The sequence below is a fragment of the Solanum lycopersicum genome, chromosome 11 (assembly GCF_036512215.1).
Source record: "Solanum lycopersicum chromosome 11, SLM_r2.1".
NCBI classification, from domain to species: Eukaryota; Viridiplantae; Streptophyta; class Magnoliopsida; order Solanales; family Solanaceae; genus Solanum; species Solanum lycopersicum.
In genome coordinates, this window is record NC_090810.1 from 57617907 (window position 1) to 57638077 (window position 20171).

Consider the following 20171-nt stretch of genomic DNA (forward strand, 5'->3'; position numbering starts at 1 on the left):
ATTCAATTTAAATCATTTAACAATGATGATTTAGACTCATCATTCTCTGGTTTAGCTCAATTTGACAAAGATTAAGAGAGTAGCGTCTTAAACTACAAATGAATGGAAAAGGTTATAATGGGGCACATCACCCTTCCGAGTTTCAAAGGTTGCAATTGGTCCAAGGAATTTGAGTGATCAAAAACATTATAACAAGAAAGATAGAATTTCCCAACCAAGAGTCTATCGGAAACAGTTTTCCAGTCAAGGGTTTATCGAAAACAGTCTGATAACTGGATAAGGATAAAACTTATTTACATTAGTCCTCCCAAAACTCCACTTCAAGTACTCTTAACTCTACCCGTCAAAGATATAGGTGAGAGTTGTGTACTCCCACCCTCCTCAAACTCATTTGTGGATCTCGTTGGGTATGTTGTTGAAGAGGAAAGTGTATTGATAATTATTAAAATAACAACACCCACCCTCCTTAAACTCATTTGTGGATCTCGTTGGGTATGTTGTTGAAGAGGAAAGAGTGTTGATAATGATCAAAAATAACAAACCCGTTGATGGACCTCACCGGGTATGTTGTTGAGGACGAAAGAGTGTTGATAATGATCAAAATAACAAGACCCACCCTCCTCAAACCCATTGATGGATCTCGCAGGGTATGCCGTTGTTGAGGAGGAAAGAGTGTTGATAATGATCAAAATAACAACACCCACCCACCATCCCCCACACCCGTTGTTGGGTATGCTGTTGAAGAGGGAAGAGTGCTGATAATAATGATTAAAATAACAAATCAAATGCAATATGATAAACTAAGGCTACTTTTCAATTGCTAATGTAGCAAAAATGGAGCCATTTTACAGCAGCACTGAACATTCTCATTTTCTCATATAAGAGATAAAACAAGACAGCACGCTATAATCTAAATCCTGCTGAATTTCATAGTTTACCGACTTCCACAACTGAGACAATCCAACGTTTCGGAACCATAGCTCCTACTAACAACTGATGTAACATTCACAGGGTAACTAACATACAATGTCTACGCTATTCCCCATATATACCCCCCCACCAAACTGAAACTAGAGCCGCTGTACATCCCTTGTCTTACAGAAAAATCGAAACCATTTTCCACAAAATATCTGCACAACAAATCATGCATCTTCTAAAATAAAATTGTTTTCATCAAGTTGAGAGCCCCCCCACTTGCTTCTGCAGCATGGATGTTCCAGAGAAAACCATCATCTGATAATTTTTCCGATACTGCTTCATCTGCAATGAGATGGATGCACGGGTTAACAACAAAAACTATAGAAAAGGGGTCGATGGAATGCATGCACGTACTTATGTCAATATCAAGTTACCTGTTCTTCAGGGATCTTTGTAAAGCTAAATCTATTTGTCCAGATTGCCTCTGCTTCTTCTGCGGACGGAAGTACAAGGTTTTCTACTTTCAGGGACCGCAAAAGGTTCTCTACACAAGAAAACAGAGACTGGAAGTAACCCTGAGCAGGAAAAACAAAATGTTTGGTTAACAAAATGGAAAAGAATAGGTATAGCCTCACAGGGTAAGGGTAAACTGAAACCAGACAAATTGTAAGCTTAAAATTGAGTTACCTGTCCTTGACAATTAGTACTTGTAGCAACTAAAGGGAGTTCAGCCACTTCCTTCCCAAAAACACGGAAAATGCCAGCAGAAACAACCAATGAACTGCAAAGGAAAGAGAATCAGTATGGTTACCATCTTACAGAAGAATTGTATGGAACACTGGTGAAGTGGTGTTTCTTACTTGACCAATAATATTGCGCAGAACATCCCTCCATAGTCTTGGTCCTTGAAACTCCTTCTGAACATCGTGGATATGTAAAATAGAGTGAGGGAGGTTGTGTACCAAACAAGAGAGTATTCAGAAGAACTGAGAGATCAAATGAATAGCAAAAAGCTTATTACTTACCCATAGACCATGTGTGGGATCAAATCTAGACGGCTAGTACTTGCATCAGCAATTGGGTCAAATTGTTCCTATTACACAAGGCAAAGAACAGATAATCAAATTCACATATATATACACAGTAAGCATCATTAATTAGCATGACAATTATCTACATAAAAACTGTATTAGCAGGTGGGTAACAAGATTACAATACAACTGGAATTTGTTTAACTACAAATACACAAAAGCAGTGTTGTTCGGATATGATATTCTGGGATTCCAATACCCATCAGACTTTACTCATGGCATAAAGAATATGATTTATAACACTTCATTTGATTTACAATTAGGAGTTAGATAGTAGCTATTAGTGGGCGCCGGGCGGTAGCAAGTACCCAGTGCAATAGTCGGGCACATAAAATGGTCCGAACACAACCGTTATTTAAAAAATGATTGTAGTCATGATATTACTTCTTTAAAAATCACTGCCTAATCACCAAAATTGACCTTTTTTTTTTTTTTGAGAAGGGCCAAACTTGACTTAATCCATATACAAAATAAATAAAGGGGAACTCCTGAAACAGAAAAAAACTAATCATCAAGTTGGGCAATCATAGATGTGGTGGGCTGAGTTGCAAGCTAGCTGGTTAGAATTCTACACCTGAAAAAGAGAAACAGATGTAATAAAACCCAGACTAAGGGATGTAAATCCACACTGATCTAAACTATCACTTGTGACGCTCGTATTCCGACCATCAACCCCAACCCCAAGAAGGCTTCAATTGATAAAGGCAATGGGCCGACACAGTACCAAATTGTCATGAGAAACTGGTATTGGAAAATCTGAGAGCTTAAAGTATCTGCAGTTGTCAAGACGAACCTCTTACTAAGAAAGAAAGTAACCTCTACATTAGTATGACCCAGAAGTGAATTAGTATTAAAATATAGGCATGTTAAAGCAAAGCATGGACCCTAAGAACAGGAATGGTCTCCAATTATCTCTGATTTTGAAAAGGTTAGAGATCCAAAAATCAAGGAGCTTGGTTTGCTTTTTAAAGAGGTAGGAACTAACTTAAAGCACATAAAAAAAATAGTATTCATGTAAATGTCTGAATGCATATAGAAAAGAGAAGAGAAATGCATTGGGAAAAGATAGTTAAGCAGTCTCCAATTTCATAGAAAATGAGTTCTTAGAAATGAACAATTTGCAATTAGGCATGTTAGCAGGTCTCCTAGAGGTTAGGCTGGTTCTCTTCCGAGTCAGAAGAACAGTAGGAAATAAACTAGGAAAAGAAACTCACATGGAAAATTGAAACAGCACTAGAAAGCCAGACCCTTGTCTCTTCTGATGACATTTTTCCACTTAGCAGACGCCATTTAATGTCAAGCCTGGAGTTATTCACTGAACCTTTTCCTTCATTCTTTGCCTTCAAGACTTCCAAAAGAGACTCAGGAATGTTCTGTTCTCCATCTGATACCACCTTTTCCAGAGCAAAATGAATTCTACTGCAATCTGTGCAGCAAAACCATTTGTCTTTTGGCAATTCCTGAAGTGAGGAGGGTTTCAAAACGTTGACTAGCGATCAGGATGTGTAAATATGTGCAGGTTAAACAATCTAATTATACAACATAAAGGACATAGGAGATATACTAGAAATAGAAAAACATGCAATAGAATATGAAATTCTGCAAACCTGTAAGTCATCTATGTTGTGCTCCTTCAAACATCCAACATGATACTCCTTCTCACACTACAAAAAGCAATGGAAAACTTCTTCAATGCTCGACCTTACTGAGACCTCACAAAAGAGTAAAAAGGTCAGATATTATATTATTCGATGCTAACAAAACAATACCTGATCACAAATTATAACTGTCCGCGGGCCAAATCCTGATTTGCTGAAATCCTGATCCCTGCAACATTAGCAAAACTTATGAAACTACTGAATAGCACAGCAACAGTGGAAAATTTTCAAATTTCATAAAGTTCTAATATCTTTGACTTTGCAAATGAAGGAAAATACACAACTAAATTTTAAAAAAACTCAATATCTATCTGATGATGCAGCATCATAAAAATAAAATGGAATATATGCCAACACTTCAGTATCTGTCAAGTATGTAATATCTGGATAATAAAATGGAACACATGCCAACACTTAGTAAAAAGTTAGTTTGCTAGAGAAAACATCATATGAAAGTCTACAAGTTGAATACTTTAATGTATTCTCTAGACTTGTAGACTTTCATATGATGTTTTCTCTAGCAAACTAACTTAACCACTGCTTTATATTAATCCTCATCATCACTAATATAATATATTAATACAAACTAATGTCTTAAACTACATGTAACTGTGTCTAGTGTGCATATTGCATAATACAAGATATCTTCACTTTAACACATAAGAGATCTAAAAGGTCATTTTTAAGTGGCTATAACAGATCACTTCCTTGATACAGGCTACCGAAAGAAACAAAAAAGAACAACCCTTGAAGAAAATGAAAATACCCAAGATGATCAGAATTAAGTAATTATTCTTTTGGACAATCAAAATGATATGTCAGTGTTCTTAAAAAGTATGGTGCAAAAAGTATGATGGAAGGTCCAAGTGTATCACTTCAAGCCTCATGTGACTTCTTCTGTCATCAATTAAAATCAAGTCGACTTAGTTGTGGAAAAAGTAGGAATAGAAATGTGACCTGCAGAGCACACAAACACTAACTTCAGTCTCTAAAGTTTCCACCATGCGAATGCATCGTCTTGTTATCTGCTCGATGGCATCAACTCCAGCAACCCTCCCAGCAGCTTTAGCATTGGCATTGTTCTCAACGAATCTTTCTTTTGCAAACATGTTTTCACAGTATTTACAATACCAGGTACCGGTGGGAATACTTGGCAAACAAACACACTCTGCAACAGAAACAAGTTTGCAATGAGAACATAATGATCACGTGAAAATTGAAGTCTAGGTTGCCTGACAAACATTCACATCCACAGTGTGATGACTCATATATAAGCATCTGTAGCATATCTTTTCTCAAAACCAATTCAGTATCAAATTGTCTTAGGAAGTTAGGATAATGCATCACTGAATCAATCAACATGGTGCATTATCCTAACTTCCTAAGACAGTTTGATACTGAATTGTTATAAGCAAACACAGATAGACAGTAGATAAAAGAATTCAACAATGTAAAACACATTTACCGGTATGGAAAGCTCTTGGACAATTGTCACAGCACAGGAGGTCCCCTCCATCAGCACATATAGAGCAGAGATCATCATTTTCCTCAGCTGAGGACCTTCGTTCTTTTGAAAGTTTAATAGACAACTCATGCAGAGACACCCCGTTGGAAGTATATATGTACAAATAACTGTCAAAGTAACACAAAGGATTAACGCAAACTAAATCTTTCAGTCAAAGAAGTTGCACTAACACCATTCGTGCATTTGAAGAACATTAATTACTGGACAATTTGTGTAAGGGATCAGGGACATATCCAAGTCATTTTCCTGTTTTACCCCCTTTTCTGATTGACTTCTGGTTTTCACATTCCTTTTCTGGATGGGTTGTGTATATGACATTAACGGATGGCGTTAATGTCATATACACAACCCATCCAGAAAAGGAATGTGAAAACCACAAGTCAATCCGAGAAGGGGGTAAAACAGGGAAAATGACTTGGATATGTCCCTGATCCCTTACACAAATTATCCAAGAATAAACCACAAAAGAAACAGACACTCACGGCTTCCGACGTGAAGCGCAACCTGCATGAGCCTCAAACTGTGAAGGGCTAACCTGTATGTAAACAAGGACATTAGCACATGACAGCTGATTTTAATACTTACGAAAGCAGGAACTACATACCTCAGTATTGCAACAGTAGCAGAAAATTCCATGACCTTTCTTATAACCCTCCAACAATTTCTGCCAGGAGACAGCAAGCAAATTAATATACAAATTACAACGCATGTATATAAGAAATTTAGTGAACAATTCTTCGATAAGTAATTAATTTTTATTCCACCAAAGGAGCACCAAGCGAATGCTATGAATGTACAGATCTAGTGAACAAACTTCTAGCATGTTTGCAACAACACATGTGATGAGCAATTAAGAACTCAACAATCTAATATTGGTTTGAATGATAACCTGTTACAACACAAAAGTAGAGCAATCCAAAATGTAACTATGTAATTGAGTTGAATATATACCTGTCCACGGACATAATATGCTAATGCAGTTCCATCAGGAAGTGCATCCTCCTCGAACACAAGTTTGTGCATGCGCAGATCCCTGTAGAGACAGAAGAGCAAGAATGAAGTCAAAAAGAAACACCACGAACCAATATAAGTACGAAAAAGAATTAATAAAAAGCTTAGATGACAGAACAATGCAAAAATAAATCATCAAAGAAGAAAACACAAAAACTTTAACAAGCAAAAAGGCTTACTTTCTAGTTAACTTTCCGTGAGCTTTACTTTGAGTTCCACTGCCAGAGGGCATTCGATCGGTCAACTTTGTAGCAGGCGCAGATGATGTAGACCTGAAACAAATGTGGGAAATAACATATTGACGCAAAAAGGTGAGGAATCATAACACAATTCAAGATATTCAAAGTAAAATGCGAGGCAAATGTTTTAATTATTTAAAACATGGAAAGAACATAATGGTAGTATACCATATACCCCTTGTATAAGGCCAGTTTTTTTGGCCTTGTTAATAAATGAACTACATTTACAAAATCAAAAAAAGATTAAGAACAAAAAGGTTATGTTCCAACATTCCATGGTAGAGAAGATAAAATAAGACTGAAGTAGAATATATGACAAAACAATTTCAATAATTTTACTTCTGGGGGATAAGAATTAATTATATGACAATACCATTTCAATTATATTACTTTTGGGGGGATAAGAATGTGTATCCATTTATTTCATATCATTTTCTTTTTGTGGGTGAAGCAAAACTGTCTTACTGTTGTAGGATTTACACTGGTCCCCTTGTTAATTGCTATGTTTTTTTTCTTATTCTTTATACTTGAATTTGCTAAACTTGAACAGAGGGTCTCTCGGAAACAGTCTCTCTACCTATATGGCCCCAAACCACACTTATGGGATTCCACTGGGACAACAGAAATAGATCTACATATCTCAGTGATCTAGCTGAAGGCTAAAGCTAGCGCCATAAGGTGGACTTCAACCCGAGGTTTGTCATCCCTACTTCTTCTTCAATTATTAAGGGACTACTAATGATCCCTCGTGCATTTTGCGATGCATTTGAACAAAGAAGAACCATAGATATTTTGATGGGTTATCAACTCCTATTTTCTATATAACAAAAGAGACATATAGCTTTGAGGATAGAAATAGGAGTTGATAAAAGGAAAACACTTAGATGTTTATACCTGCTACTAGCTTCACCACTTGGAACAGGGGGAGATTGGAACTCCTGTGCAGACATACATGCTGAAGCATCTATTTTAGCGTCTGCACTCCCGATGGCATTTTTTATTACCATCTCTACTTCATCAGAAGAAGCATCTTTACACATACTCAATACATCCCTCAGACTTTTTCCATTCTCCAAATAGATGTATTCTGGTGGACGTTTGTTGGCACTATTGGCATGCAGCTCAAATTGATTTGGTGTAACAACCTGTAACGAGCAAGGAAATATATCATATAAGGGATATTCAGATAATCTACAGAAGAAAATCCAAAAAAGTTACACTTACAGATGTCCCATGACAGTTATCACAGAAGCACAATATTCCTGAGCCTCTAATCTCTCCGCGAAGTCCTTTAGCAGGACGCCCTCTCCCCTAAATTACAATTATTTGGTTAATATCCAAACAGAATTGCCGAAACGGAAACTCAATATATGTCTCTTTAAAAAACTTACCTTTGTAGTGCCACGAATGTAGCGAACAGATAAACCCTCCAGCAAACCTGTTTCAAGAAGATCTCTCAACTTTGTGGGAATTTTAGTCAGTGCAACTTTCTTGGACATCTTCAACTCTAACCTTGCAGGTGTAGACATGGTACCTACAGAATCTGTTTCATGGACATCCACAATCTTAATTCTATCGCACTGAGATACCATTGTGTCCTCTTCTGTTTTCAGAGCAGACCTAGTAAACCGCCTCATAGGTGTCTGTAATTGCTCATCGTTAGCATCACCCTGAGCAGTAACAGCTAATTCAGGAGCAATTTCAGGCCTTGCTTCAACAGTGCAATCATTAGCCTTCACTGTTTTAGCCATTTCAATCTTTGCATTAGCATCACCCTGAGCAGTAACAGCTAATTCAGGAGCAATTTCAGGCCTTGCTTCAACAGTGCAATCATTAGCCTTCACTGTCTTAGCCATTTCAGTCATTGCATCACCTCGACAAGTTTGCACATTTTTACCATCAGCCTGAGCAGTAACAGCTGCTTCAGGAACAATTTCAGGCATTGCTCCAACAATGAAATCACTGGCCTTCCCTGTTGTAGGCATTTCATTCTGAGTATCATCCCCACGTTTTTGCTCATCTTTACCATCACCCTGAGCAGTAACAGCTAATTCAGGAACAATTTCAGCCATCTCTTCATCAAAATCATCATTGGTTTTCGCTGATTCGCCCTTTTCAGTCGTAGCATCATTTCCACAATTCTGCAAGCTAGCATTCCCTTCTTCTCCAGACCCAACAACTCCTTCATCCATCTTAGCTTTCTTCTCATCATCACTAGTGCAATCCACCACACCGCTCTTCGGCTCCTCCTCTTCACTCAAAATAATCACATTTTCGTCCCTAGTCACAATTCCATCTCTCTCCTGTTCCTCACCAACAACCTTAGAATTCGACAAATCTTCACTCAACAAAACCACATTGTCATCTTTTTTCACAACCCGATCACTCTCCAATTCCTCAACAACCTTCGAATTCGACAAATCTCCACTCAACAAAACCACATTTTGATCCATTTTCTGAACTCCATCACTCTCCAGTTCTTCACCAACAACCTTCGAATTCGACAAATCTTCACTCAACAAAGCCACATTGTCATCTTTTTTCACAACTCCATCACTCTCTAATTCCTTTCCAACAACCTTCAAATTCGACAAATCTTCACTATCAACCACATCTTTCACCTCCCTTTTCCTCTTTTTCACATAAACCTTATCATTGCTAACGTTACCAGGACTATTCTGACTCGATTGTGGTGTCCTTGTAACCCTCTTCTGACCAACATCAATGTCCCAATCAGCTTGAGCCTTCATCATCATAGCAAACTCCCGTTTCATACCAGTCCTAATGGACGAAACAACAATCTCCCCATTCTCTGAACCGTTTGCCATTACAAAAAGAACAATTCAAACACACATCAATCAATAGATGCCACAAAAATTAACAACAAAGGCCCAGCAGATTCAAAAAAACTACAAAAAAAACTAAAATCTCATTCTTCTGATGATTCTCAATCAATTAACGGATCCAATCAACCACCAAACACAAGCAGATTCACAAAAAAAAAAGAAAAAAAAAACTAAAATCCCCTTCTCATGATGATGATGATGATTCTCAACCATACACAAACCTGGAAAATCCTAAAACATGTATAATGGCTGCCATTTAGGGTTTGATTTTTTGTTCGGAAAAATTTTTGGGAGAGAAAAATAAAATTGGGGGAAGATGAACCATTAGGGTTTTTTCATTGATGAAACTGATATGATTAGCCCCAATTTAGTCTAAACAGGCGTTACAAAAAAGTAGCAAGTAATATTATGAGGAGGTCCTCACCTTTTTCTCTAGTATGGTTTGATCCTCCACCTTTCGATCGATCGGACGGCCAATTAGTAGCCCTCGGAGAGTGCTTCGCCGTGCTAGGTCACTGACATATCTTTTTTTTCTTTATTTTAATCCAAGAATTGATTGGATCGAAACGATTTTTCTGTTGAAGCTCTTTATTTTAATTTCTGACTGCACGAAATCTCTATAGCGAATTTTTCATTTTTGAAGAAGCATTCAAGGTCTGTGTGGAGGGCATAAAACCAGAAGTCTTAAGGATGTTTTGTAGAGCCCCTTCACGTTCACTCCCAAGGATCCCACCGTCCTCGTGTCCGAAAAAAGACACCGATCAGAGACGGAAGTTACACTAGAATACAGGGCTTTTTTGGCAGGGTAAAAAAGGGTTTAGCTAATAGAGATATTAACTCTTTCGAAAACCAGTAACGCGAAAACCATGTGAAACAGCCCATTTGATAACCATAATAGACTCTATAACTGGATCACACACGCTAAGAACACAACGAATTAGAGGGGACAAGAGGTTCCACTCATCAAAGTGTGAGACGCAAGGCTTCTGCCTAGAAGCAAGCTATCCTCTTTGCCACTTTCAAATCAATCCCACGAGCCTCTTATTCATTCTCATTGAGAGGCTCGGAGGCAAATCTCCTTTTAACACCAACGGTAGATAGGAACCAAACTGTCTCACAACGTTCTAAACTCGATTCACGTACCACCTGAATCGAGCTTTACGTTGTGGTAGAAATAATAGAATATAATTTTCATATCAAAATTGTATTTATAAATCAAATGTGTTTTCATGATTCTAATTGTCAAGATAAAAAGATCGATTGCACAAAGTAAACAAATTAGGTTACACATACAGTATTTCGTCTGAATCAATAGATGTGTGCTGAATTTTTCAAATTATTAGGGGTTTTGCATAATTTTAATACTTGTTGAAGCAAATTTTCTGGCGTTGAGATTTTTAACAACATCACGACATATATATAATTGAATACATTTCAATGATCAGTTAGTTTTTTTCAGTTTACTTTCTTATCGGTAAAAGTATGAATCAGTTATGAAGCATAAAAGAGAAAAGAATTCTCACCATTTTGCAACAATTGCGAGTGGTTAAGAAAGAATTTCAGGCTCTTGAAGAGTAAAGCGGACTTCTCAAAGCAAATCTCCTTTTTTATGAGTAAACACCTTGCTAATCAGACCTCTTAAGAATGGCTAAAATGGCATAGATCTAACCACCACATTAGGATGAAAAATAAATTGATATCATGTTTGTATAACGCTTCAAATCAAGCGAGAACTTAACTAGATGAATCAAATTTATTTGGAAAAAGAGGGCAATTTAAAGATGAATTTAGAGTAGAGAGGTAGAAGGTATTATCGAAAGTAACGCCTTATAATGATGTTGAAACCCTACTTACACCAACAAAGTAGAAAATTTGTGTTTGGGTTTATTTTTAAAAAAGGTAATTGTTCAAATGAAATAAATCTCAATGGTGAATAAAAGACGCATTAGTTTTTTTGCGTTTTTTAGAAGAAAAAAAATCAGAATAATATAAATAGATAATAATGATGTCATTGAACAAGACATGCTACATCATTTTGCTCACACACTCACCAGAGTTCAATAGCATTTCATTTGTCCATTAAAAAATCAATGTTATTCATTAGAGATCATATACATACAATTTATACTTCATCTACAATTGACTTTATACATATTTGTACTTCAAAAATATATACATTGAATCAAACACACTATAAATGTCCACATATTCATATACATACATCTATTATATGCTTTGAAAAACGACAAACACGTATAAATGATCATACATATATTAATTTATGTTTTGAGAACACACTTACAGTACGCACGCACCCACCCACACACTCGCACACATACATATATATCATTTGTCACACATGTATACACATAGTCACAAAAAATTATATTATACATTCTATTTTAATTGCGATTAAAATGTATATATTATATACCGATACAATATATTTTGTTACATTTAAGGGTGTTTCATTTTTAAAAATAGATATAAATTTCATTGTACAAATTTAAGCACTTATAAATATTTTCATTTCATTTGTGCATTAAAAAATCAATGTTGTTTCAATAGAGACCATATGCATACAACATATATTTCATACATAATTGACTTTGTGCACATATACATTTTGAAAACATATGTTATTGAATCAAATTGAACATACACGCAACAGTTGTTCACAAATTCATCTACGTACATTCATTTTATGCTTTAAAAAGTAAAACACACGTGTAACTAATCAGACATATATTAATTTATGTATTGAAAACATAAATTAATTTGTTATGTCCTAAAACCGATGACACGTGTTGTTTATAGTTACATAACAAGTTCTTTGATTATGTATAGTAGGTTGGATTGAATTACTCCACCTTTAATTAAAGATTTTAAATTTAAGATTTCAAAATTAAATAAATCTTATAACAATCACTTTTTGCTTAATTGGGTCTTACAAAATGTGTAATCAAATTAACTGAGTTTCTTGCTTAGCAAAAATTACGATAAGAAGCACCTTCCACTATCGTTATTTAATTTAAGGGTATATTTCCTATGACTAATAGGTTTCTAGAGAATCATGAAATTCAAGTTTAATTTTATTTCAAAGAGAATCGAAATTGATTTTTAAATTATTCAATTTGTATTAGTAAAATACTTAGAACTGTAACTTTGCAAAATTAATAAACAACAAAGCTTAAAAATATTTTCAAAATTAAAAATTAAAACTAGCAAAGAGAACCAAATATGTAACAATAAAAGAAATAATATTGACAAGAAGAAAATTGAATTTACTTAATGTAAAGTGTGCCCTTAATGACATTATTTTTCTTAAATATTAGAGGTTAAAGGAATATCTTCTCATAGGGTGAAAAATTTTACTAACCAGTGTATTGCTACAAAATCATGGTGTCATCAAACAATTAAATGAGAACAAAGTAAACTTGAATACTGGATATAGTTGTGCAGAAAATTCGTAGTAAAAGTTTGAAGAACCACGAGTATTTATAGCCATGAAGTACTAACAAATTTTTAAAGTTTGCAACCTTTCAAAACACTCTTCTAATAAACGGTTGAAAATTTGAATAAATTTGGAAAAGAACTACACCGATATGGTTCTAAAATTAAATCACGAATACAAATTGAAATTAGGTCGTGATTACGGTAGGTCGCGATTACGATTTGAAAATTGGGTTGGTTAACTTAATGATTAAATAATTAATAATTAAATGAAATTTTATCTAAAAAATAATCTCTCAAACAATCATTTTCAAAGCCAAAGGCGTAGTTGAACCTGAGCCAAGCGACAATAGGGACGGCATGAGGGGGTTCCTCTTTTCCAACTCTTTAAACAACAAGTAGAAGTGTTTCTTATTAAAACAGTTGAACTTTTTTTTCACCACCAATAAGGTAAAAATATCTTTATTGCTAAAACATAAAACACTTCATATTTCTTCTATTTCCCAGTTATACTTACTATACCCAACAAAAATCCTTTATTGATTCAATGTTAAACCATTAAAAAGTACTAGCTAATTACACACGACAACATTTTTATGCATAAAGTATTTTTAGATACATACAAAGTTTATGAAAAAATCTTTTTTTTTTAAAAAGTGATGTAAGTAAACTATCAGTACGCAATATCAATATTTATAGTATGACAAATATATGGCCCACTAATCAAAATATACGAGGATACTTCACCTAAATGTTACCCTATATCTAATGCATCTCCACACCCCTCATAGACATTGTACTGCTCCATCTAAGCAATATTGTTAAATGGTGAATCAACATTTTTGATCTTGCAATGCTCAAATACAAATGTGTTCATAGTCAAGTACAACTCCAATTTACATTCATAGTTAAACATAATTGTTAGTTGAACGAGTTTAGCTTGAGATCCTTCTTTATATATAGTTTTCTCGAAGAACGAAAAATTGTCTTTGCAATCTCAATAACTTTAACCAAATATAACACCTTAAGTTAAAACATTTCATCGAGTACTTTATGTACATTACTAAACTTGTTTGTCTATTTTGCCTATGTAATCGTTAGGTTTGTAATAAGTACTTTGTAAAAGCAAATGAGGAAATAAATAATTTCAATTCATTAGTATAAAATATGTTTAGGCCAAAATTTTAAGGCACCTAAATATTCAAAATTATTAATTATCGTGATTTATAAAAAATTTAAATAATTTTTCAAAAATATAGTAAAATAAAATAAATAAAATATTGAAGTTACATAAATACTAAAACATGTCGAGTATAAGTTTTTATGTAATAATTGTTAATTTGTTTCATTCATCCAACTTACTGAACGAGGCGTTACAAAAAGTAGTAAGTATTATTATGAGGAGGTCCTCAACTTTTTCTCTTGTATGGTTTGATCCTCCACCATCCGATCGATCAATCGTCGATTAGCGTATTTATAGAAAGTGTAATTTGTAAATTAAATGTGATTGCTGATTCTAATTGTTCAAATAAAAAGATCGATTGCAAAAAGTAAGAAAAATTAGGTTACGCATATAATAGTTCGTCCGAATCAATAGATTGTAACGACCTGTTTAGTCGTTTTGAGCAGTAGAGTTCATTTCTGGTAATAGCTGTCTGGATCGACGGATCCCACGACGAACCGTCATGGGCACGACGGACCATCGAGGGGGTCTCGTTCCAAAACACTTAGACTCTGGAAATTTGGATACTTAGAACAACTCTCTGAACTTCGCGACGGAAGAGCAGCACGGACCGTCGTAGGTACGACGGACCGTCACAGAGTCTTTCATGTAATTGAGTCTCTGAACTTTGTGATGACTCTGCAAGACGGACCGTCGCAGTCATGACGGACCGTCACAGGCTGCGTAACCCTGACTGGGTCGGATTTCTGTTAAAAGTTTTTAAGGGGTGTTTTGGACTATTCCTGCTTATGATTATAAAGTTAGTGGTTTAATGTTAATAATTCAATTACTTGGGGGTTAAAGGAGATAACCTTGAAATAAATAGTGGGTTACTTTTGTCATCTTTTATACTTAATTATATGGTAATTAGGGTAAAAGAAAAAGAGTTGGAATAAGAAAGAGACAGAAAGAGAAAGGGATAACGAACGAACGAGAGAAGAGAGAACGAAGGAAAAGCAAAAAGCATTGGAGAAGTAGATTGCTTGATTCACGATTCTTCGGTGGAGGTAGGTTATGGTTTATGTTATTTCATAGTGAACTCTTAATAGCGATTGATATGTATTGGGTAATTTTGTAAAGTCTTCTATATGCTTAATTGTGTGCTTGCATGATGTGATTATGTAATTGTGATGAATTAGCATGATGAGATTGTTGAATCTTAAACCTTAAAACCTCTTTGTTAATGATGATGCCTTGGTATAAAAGAAGACTTGATGAACTGAAAGAATGAGATTAGGGGATCGGGTGTCACGAACCGACACGTAGAATAGGGGATCGGAGTTTCACATTCCGACACCAAGATAGTAGAGAATCGGGTGTCACGAACCGACACGTAGTAGTAGGGGATCGGAGTGTCACGTTCCGACACCAGGATAGTAGGGGATCGGAGTGTCACGTTCCGACACCAGGATAGTAAGATGAATGAATATTGAGGGGATCGGAGTGTCACGTTCCGACACTATGATAGTAAGATGAATGAATATTGAGGGGATCAGAGTGTCACGTTTCGACACCAGGATAGTAAAGAGAGTGAATCTTGAATTATGCTAATATACTCAGATTTAAAGAACCTATTTCCCAAATGAGTATGGTGTGGAGGCTTGAGTCCTCATAGATGTGCTTGGGTTGTGGCCAAAGGTTATGGTACTTGTTGTTGTCACCAGTTGAGTATGGTAGTCGATTTTATGTTATTATCTGATATATATTGCTTTCTATTTTGAGTTGGCCGATGATACCTACTCAGTACTTGTGCCTTGTACTGACCCCTACTTGTAATTTTCTTCTTTGTTATTTGTGGAGTGCAGCAAACGTGCCATCGTCTTCAACTCGTCCTCAACTCTAGCCAGTCTTCATCACGTCAGATTTCAGGGTGAGCTATTGTTCCTAGCTCGGACTGGATTCTCTCTCATTCATGTCTTGATGTCCTTGAAGTTCGGACATGGACAATCTGCTTATTTATTTTAGCTTCCTAGATACTCTTAGATTTAGTAATTTGAGGATAGAATGTTCTTGTGGTGATGACTTCCAGATTTTGGGAATGTAACGACCTGTTTAGTCGTTTTGAGCAGCAGATTTTATTTCTGGAAAAATTGTCTTAGTCGACGGATCCCACGACGGACCGTCAAGGGGGTCTCGTTCCAAAACACTTAGAATTCTGAAATTTGGGTACTGAAATCGACTCTCTGAACTTCGTGACGAAGTGGCAGGATGGACCGTCACAGGCATGACGGGCCGTCACAGACCCTTGGTAAAAATCTAGTCTCTGAACTCTGTGACGACTCAGCAGGATGGCCCGTCGCAGGCACGTCGGCCCGTCGCCGACTGCGTAATCCCAGGCTGGGTCGAATTTCTTTAAATGTTTTAAGGGACGTTTTGGACTATTCCTGCTATAATTATAAATTTAGTGGATGAATATTAATAATCCAATTTCTTGAGGGTTAAAGGAGATAACCTTAAATTAATTAGTAGGTTATTTTTATCATCTGTTATACTTAATTATATGTTAATTAGGGTAAAATAAAGAGGGTTTGAATAAGAAAAAAATAGAAAGAACAAGGAGAGGGAAAGAGAACGATCGAGAGAAGAGGGAAAACGAAGAGGAAATAGAGCTTTGGGGAATTAGCTTGTTTGATCGCAATTCTTCGGTGGAGGTAGGTTATGGTTTTTATACTATTCGTAGTTAACTCTTAATAGCGTATGATATGTGTTGGGTTGTATTGTAAAGTCTTCTATATGCTTAATTATATGCTTGCATGAATGTGATTATATAATTGTGATGAAATAAGCATGATGAAGCTATTGAATCCCAAATCTTGAAAACCCCTTGTTATTGATGATGCCTTGGTATAAAAGAAGGCTTGATGAACTAAAGTAATGAGATTGATGATGCCTTGGTATAAAAGAAGGCTTGATGAATTAATAGAATGAATTAGGGGATCAGGTGTCACGAACCGACACGTAGAATTAGGGGATTGGGTGTCACGAACCGACACGTAGAATTAGGGGATCGGGTGTCACGAACCAACACGTAGAATTAGGGGATCGGGTGTCACGAACCGACACGTAGAACTAGGGGATCGGAGTGTCACGTTCCGATACATAGTAGTAGGGGAGCGAAGTGTCACGTACCGACACAAGAATAAAGGTGATGAATCTTGAAAGATGTTAATATACTCAAACTAATGAATCTAATTCCCAAATGAGTATGGTATTGAGGCTTGAGTCCTCATGTGTGAACTTGGCGGTACTTATTAACGATTATAGTACTTGTTGTTGCTACATGTGGAGTAATGTAGTTGATTTTATATTATTACTTGATATATATTGTTTTCTATTTTGAGTTGGCCGATGATACCTACTCAGTACTTGTGTTTTGTACTGACCCCTACTTGTATGTTTCTTTCTTTGTTATATGTGGAGTGCAGCAAACATACCGTCGTCTTCAACTCAACCGCAACTCTAGCCAGTCTTCATTACTCCGGATTTCAGGGTGAGCTAATGCTACTAGCTTGGACTGATACTCTTAGATTAGTAATTTGAGGATAGATGTTCTTGTGATGATGACTTCCAGATTTTGGGGATAATAATAAGTGTTTGAGTTTTTAGAAGTTATTTGATTTATTTTGTTAATGAGTTTTAAGTCTTCAGCAATGTATTTAGTTCATTATGTTTGAAATGATGGGGTTTAGATTGGTTGGTTCCCTCACATAGGGGGATAAATGTGGGTGTCACTCACGGCCCATTTTGGGTCGTGACAAACTTGGTATCATCAAACTATTCAATGAGAACAAAGTAAACTTGAATACTGGATATAGTTGTGCAGAAAATTCGTAGTGAAAAGTTTGAAGAACCATGAGTATTTATAGCCATGAAGTACTAACAAATTCTGAAAGTTTGCAACCTTTCAAAATATTCTTCTAATATACGATTAAAAATTTGAATAAATTTGGAAAAGAACTACACCGATACGTTCTAAAATTGAATCACGAATACGAATTGAAATTAGGTCGCGATTACAGTTCGAAAATTGGGTTGATTAACTTAATGATTAAATAATTAATAATTAAATAAAATTTTATCTAAAAACTAATCTCTCAAACAATAATTTTTCAAAGCCAAAGTCGTAGTTGAACCTGAGCCAAGCGACAATGGGGACGGCATGAGAGGGTTCCTCTTTTCCAACTCTTTAAACAAGTAGAAGTGTTTCTTATCGAAACAGTTGAACTTTTTTTTCACCACCAGTGAGGGAGAAATATCTTATTGCTAAAACATAAAACTCTTCATATTTCTTCTATTTCCTAGTTATACTTACTATACCCAACAAAAACCCTTTATTGATTCAATGTTAAACCATTAAAAAGTACTAGCTAATTACACACGACAACATTTTTATGCATAAAGTATTTTTGAATATATACAAAGTTTATGAAAAATTCTTTTTTATATATAAAAAAAAGTAATGTAAGTAATTTTATCAGGACACGAATATCAATAATTATAGTATGACTCAAATCCATGGACCTACCCATCAAAATATACGAAAATAATTCACCTAAATGAAACGATATATTTAATGCATCTCGACACTCCTCATAGACTTTGTACTGCTCCATCTAAGGAATATTGTTAAATGGTGGATTAACACTTTCGATATTGCAATGCTCAATTACAAGTGTGTTCATAGTCAAGTAAGACTCCAATTTGCATTCATAGTTAAAACATAATTGTTAATTGAACGAATTAAGATTGAGATCCTTCTTCATATATAGTTTTCTTGAAGAACTAAATTGTCTTTGCAATCTCGATAACTTTAACCAACGTAACACCTTAAGTTGAAGTATTTTGTCGAATAATTTACGTGCATTACTAAAAAAAATTCCTATTTTGGCTATGTAATCGTTGAATTTGTAATACTTGTAAAAGCAAATGAGGAAATAAATAATTGCAATTCACTAGTATATAATATATCTAGGCCAAAATTCTAAGACACCTAAATATTCAACATTATTAATTATCGTGATTTACAGAAATTTTAAATAATTTTTCAAAAATATAATAAAATAAAATATGAAAATTACATAAATACTCTTAGCTAGAAGAAAACATGTAGACTATAAGTTTTTATGTAATAGTTGTTAATTTGTTTCTTTCTCCCAATTTAGTGAACGAGGCGTTACAAAAAGTATTAAATATTATTATGACAAGTTCCTCAACTTTTTCTCTTGTAATGTTTGATCCTCCGCCATCCGATCGATCGATCGACTGATTAGTGTACTTATTCGAGTTTTACATCGTGGTAGAAATAATAGAATGTAATTTTCATATAGAAAGTGTAATTGTAAATCAAATGTGTTTTCATAATTCTAATTGTCCATTTAAAAAGATAGACCGTAGAAAGTAAAAAAAATTAGGTTATGCATACAGTAGTTTGTCTGAATCAGTAGATGTGTACTGAATTTTTTGAATTTTCAGGGGTTTTGTATATTTTTAATACTTGTTGAAGTTTTTCTTCCTAATCTTTTGGAGTTGATGTTTTTAACATCATCATGACATATATAAAATACAACACATTTCAATGATTGGTGAATTTTTTTCAGTTTACTTTCTTATCTGAAAAAGTATAAATCAATTATGAAGCATAAAAGAGGAAAGAATTCTCATCATTTCGCAACAATCGGGAGTGGTCAAGAAAGAATTTCAGGCTCTTTAAAAGTAAAGCGGACTTCTTGAAGTAAATCTCCTTTTTTTTGTGAGCAAACACCTTGCTAATCAGATCTCTTAAGAATGTCTAAAACGGCATAGATCTGACTATCACATTAGGATAAAAAATAGATTGATATCATGTTTATATATCGCTTCAAATCAAGCGAGAGCTCAACTAGATAAATCAAATTTATCTGAAAAAAGAGGGCAATTTAAAGATGAAATTGAAGTAGAGAGGTCAAAGGTATTATTGAAAGTAACGCCCTATAATGATGTTGAAACCTTACTTATATCAACTAAGTAGAAAATTTGTGTTTAGCTTTATTTTTAATAAAGGTAATTGTTCCAATGAAATAAATGTCAATAGTGAATAAAAACACATTAACTTTTTTGCGTTTTTTAGAAGAAAAAAAATCAGAATAATATAAATAGATAAATAATGATGTCACTCAACAAGACATGCCACATTACCTTGCTCACACACTCACGGAGTCAATAGCATTTC

At 34.9% G+C, this 20171-nt stretch overlaps 1 protein-coding gene across 2 annotated transcripts; it reads right to left on the reverse strand.

The window, feature by feature from the left end:
- Positions 1 to 793: 793 nt before the first annotated feature.
- LOC101264398 (uncharacterized) lies at positions 794 to 9950 on the reverse strand. 2 transcript variants are annotated; one of them, XM_026028344.2, is made up of 18 exons: positions 9713 to 9950; positions 7834 to 9254; positions 7667 to 7753; positions 7337 to 7587; positions 6383 to 6475; positions 6144 to 6225; positions 5797 to 5856; positions 5675 to 5727; positions 5133 to 5299; positions 4625 to 4835; positions 3779 to 3836; positions 3617 to 3673; positions 3224 to 3469; positions 1944 to 2011; positions 1779 to 1835; positions 1606 to 1699; positions 1353 to 1493; positions 794 to 1260 (listed from the first exon to the last, which is right to left on the reverse strand). In XM_026028344.2, the coding sequence occupies exons 2-18, from the start codon at positions 9214 to 9216 to the stop codon at positions 1174 to 1176; spliced, it is 3195 nt and encodes a 1064-aa protein (XP_025884129.1). In that variant the 5' UTR covers positions 9217 to 9254; positions 9713 to 9950; the 3' UTR covers positions 794 to 1173. The 2 variants fall into 2 exon arrangements, with proteins under 2 accessions (XP_025884129.1, XP_025884128.1); XM_026028343.2 differs by lacking the exon at positions 9713 to 9950 and having other exon boundaries at positions 7834 to 9692.
- Positions 9951 to 20171: the final 10221 nt, after the last annotated feature.

Excerpts from the sequence above, each read along its gene's own strand:
- LOC101264398 (XM_026028343.2), bottom strand. The coding sequence starts at position 9,270 with ATGGCAAACGGTTCAGAGAATGGGGAGATTGTTGTTTCGTCCATTAGG. Across the intron at positions 5,300-5,674 it reads TGCGCTTCACGTCGGAAGCC|TTATTTGTACATATATACTT; the intron begins GTGAGTGTCTGT and ends TTACTTTGACAG. Across the intron at positions 3,470-3,616 it reads ACAACATAGATGACTTACAG|GAATTGCCAAAAGACAAATG; the intron begins GTTTGCAGAATT and ends TCCTCACTTCAG.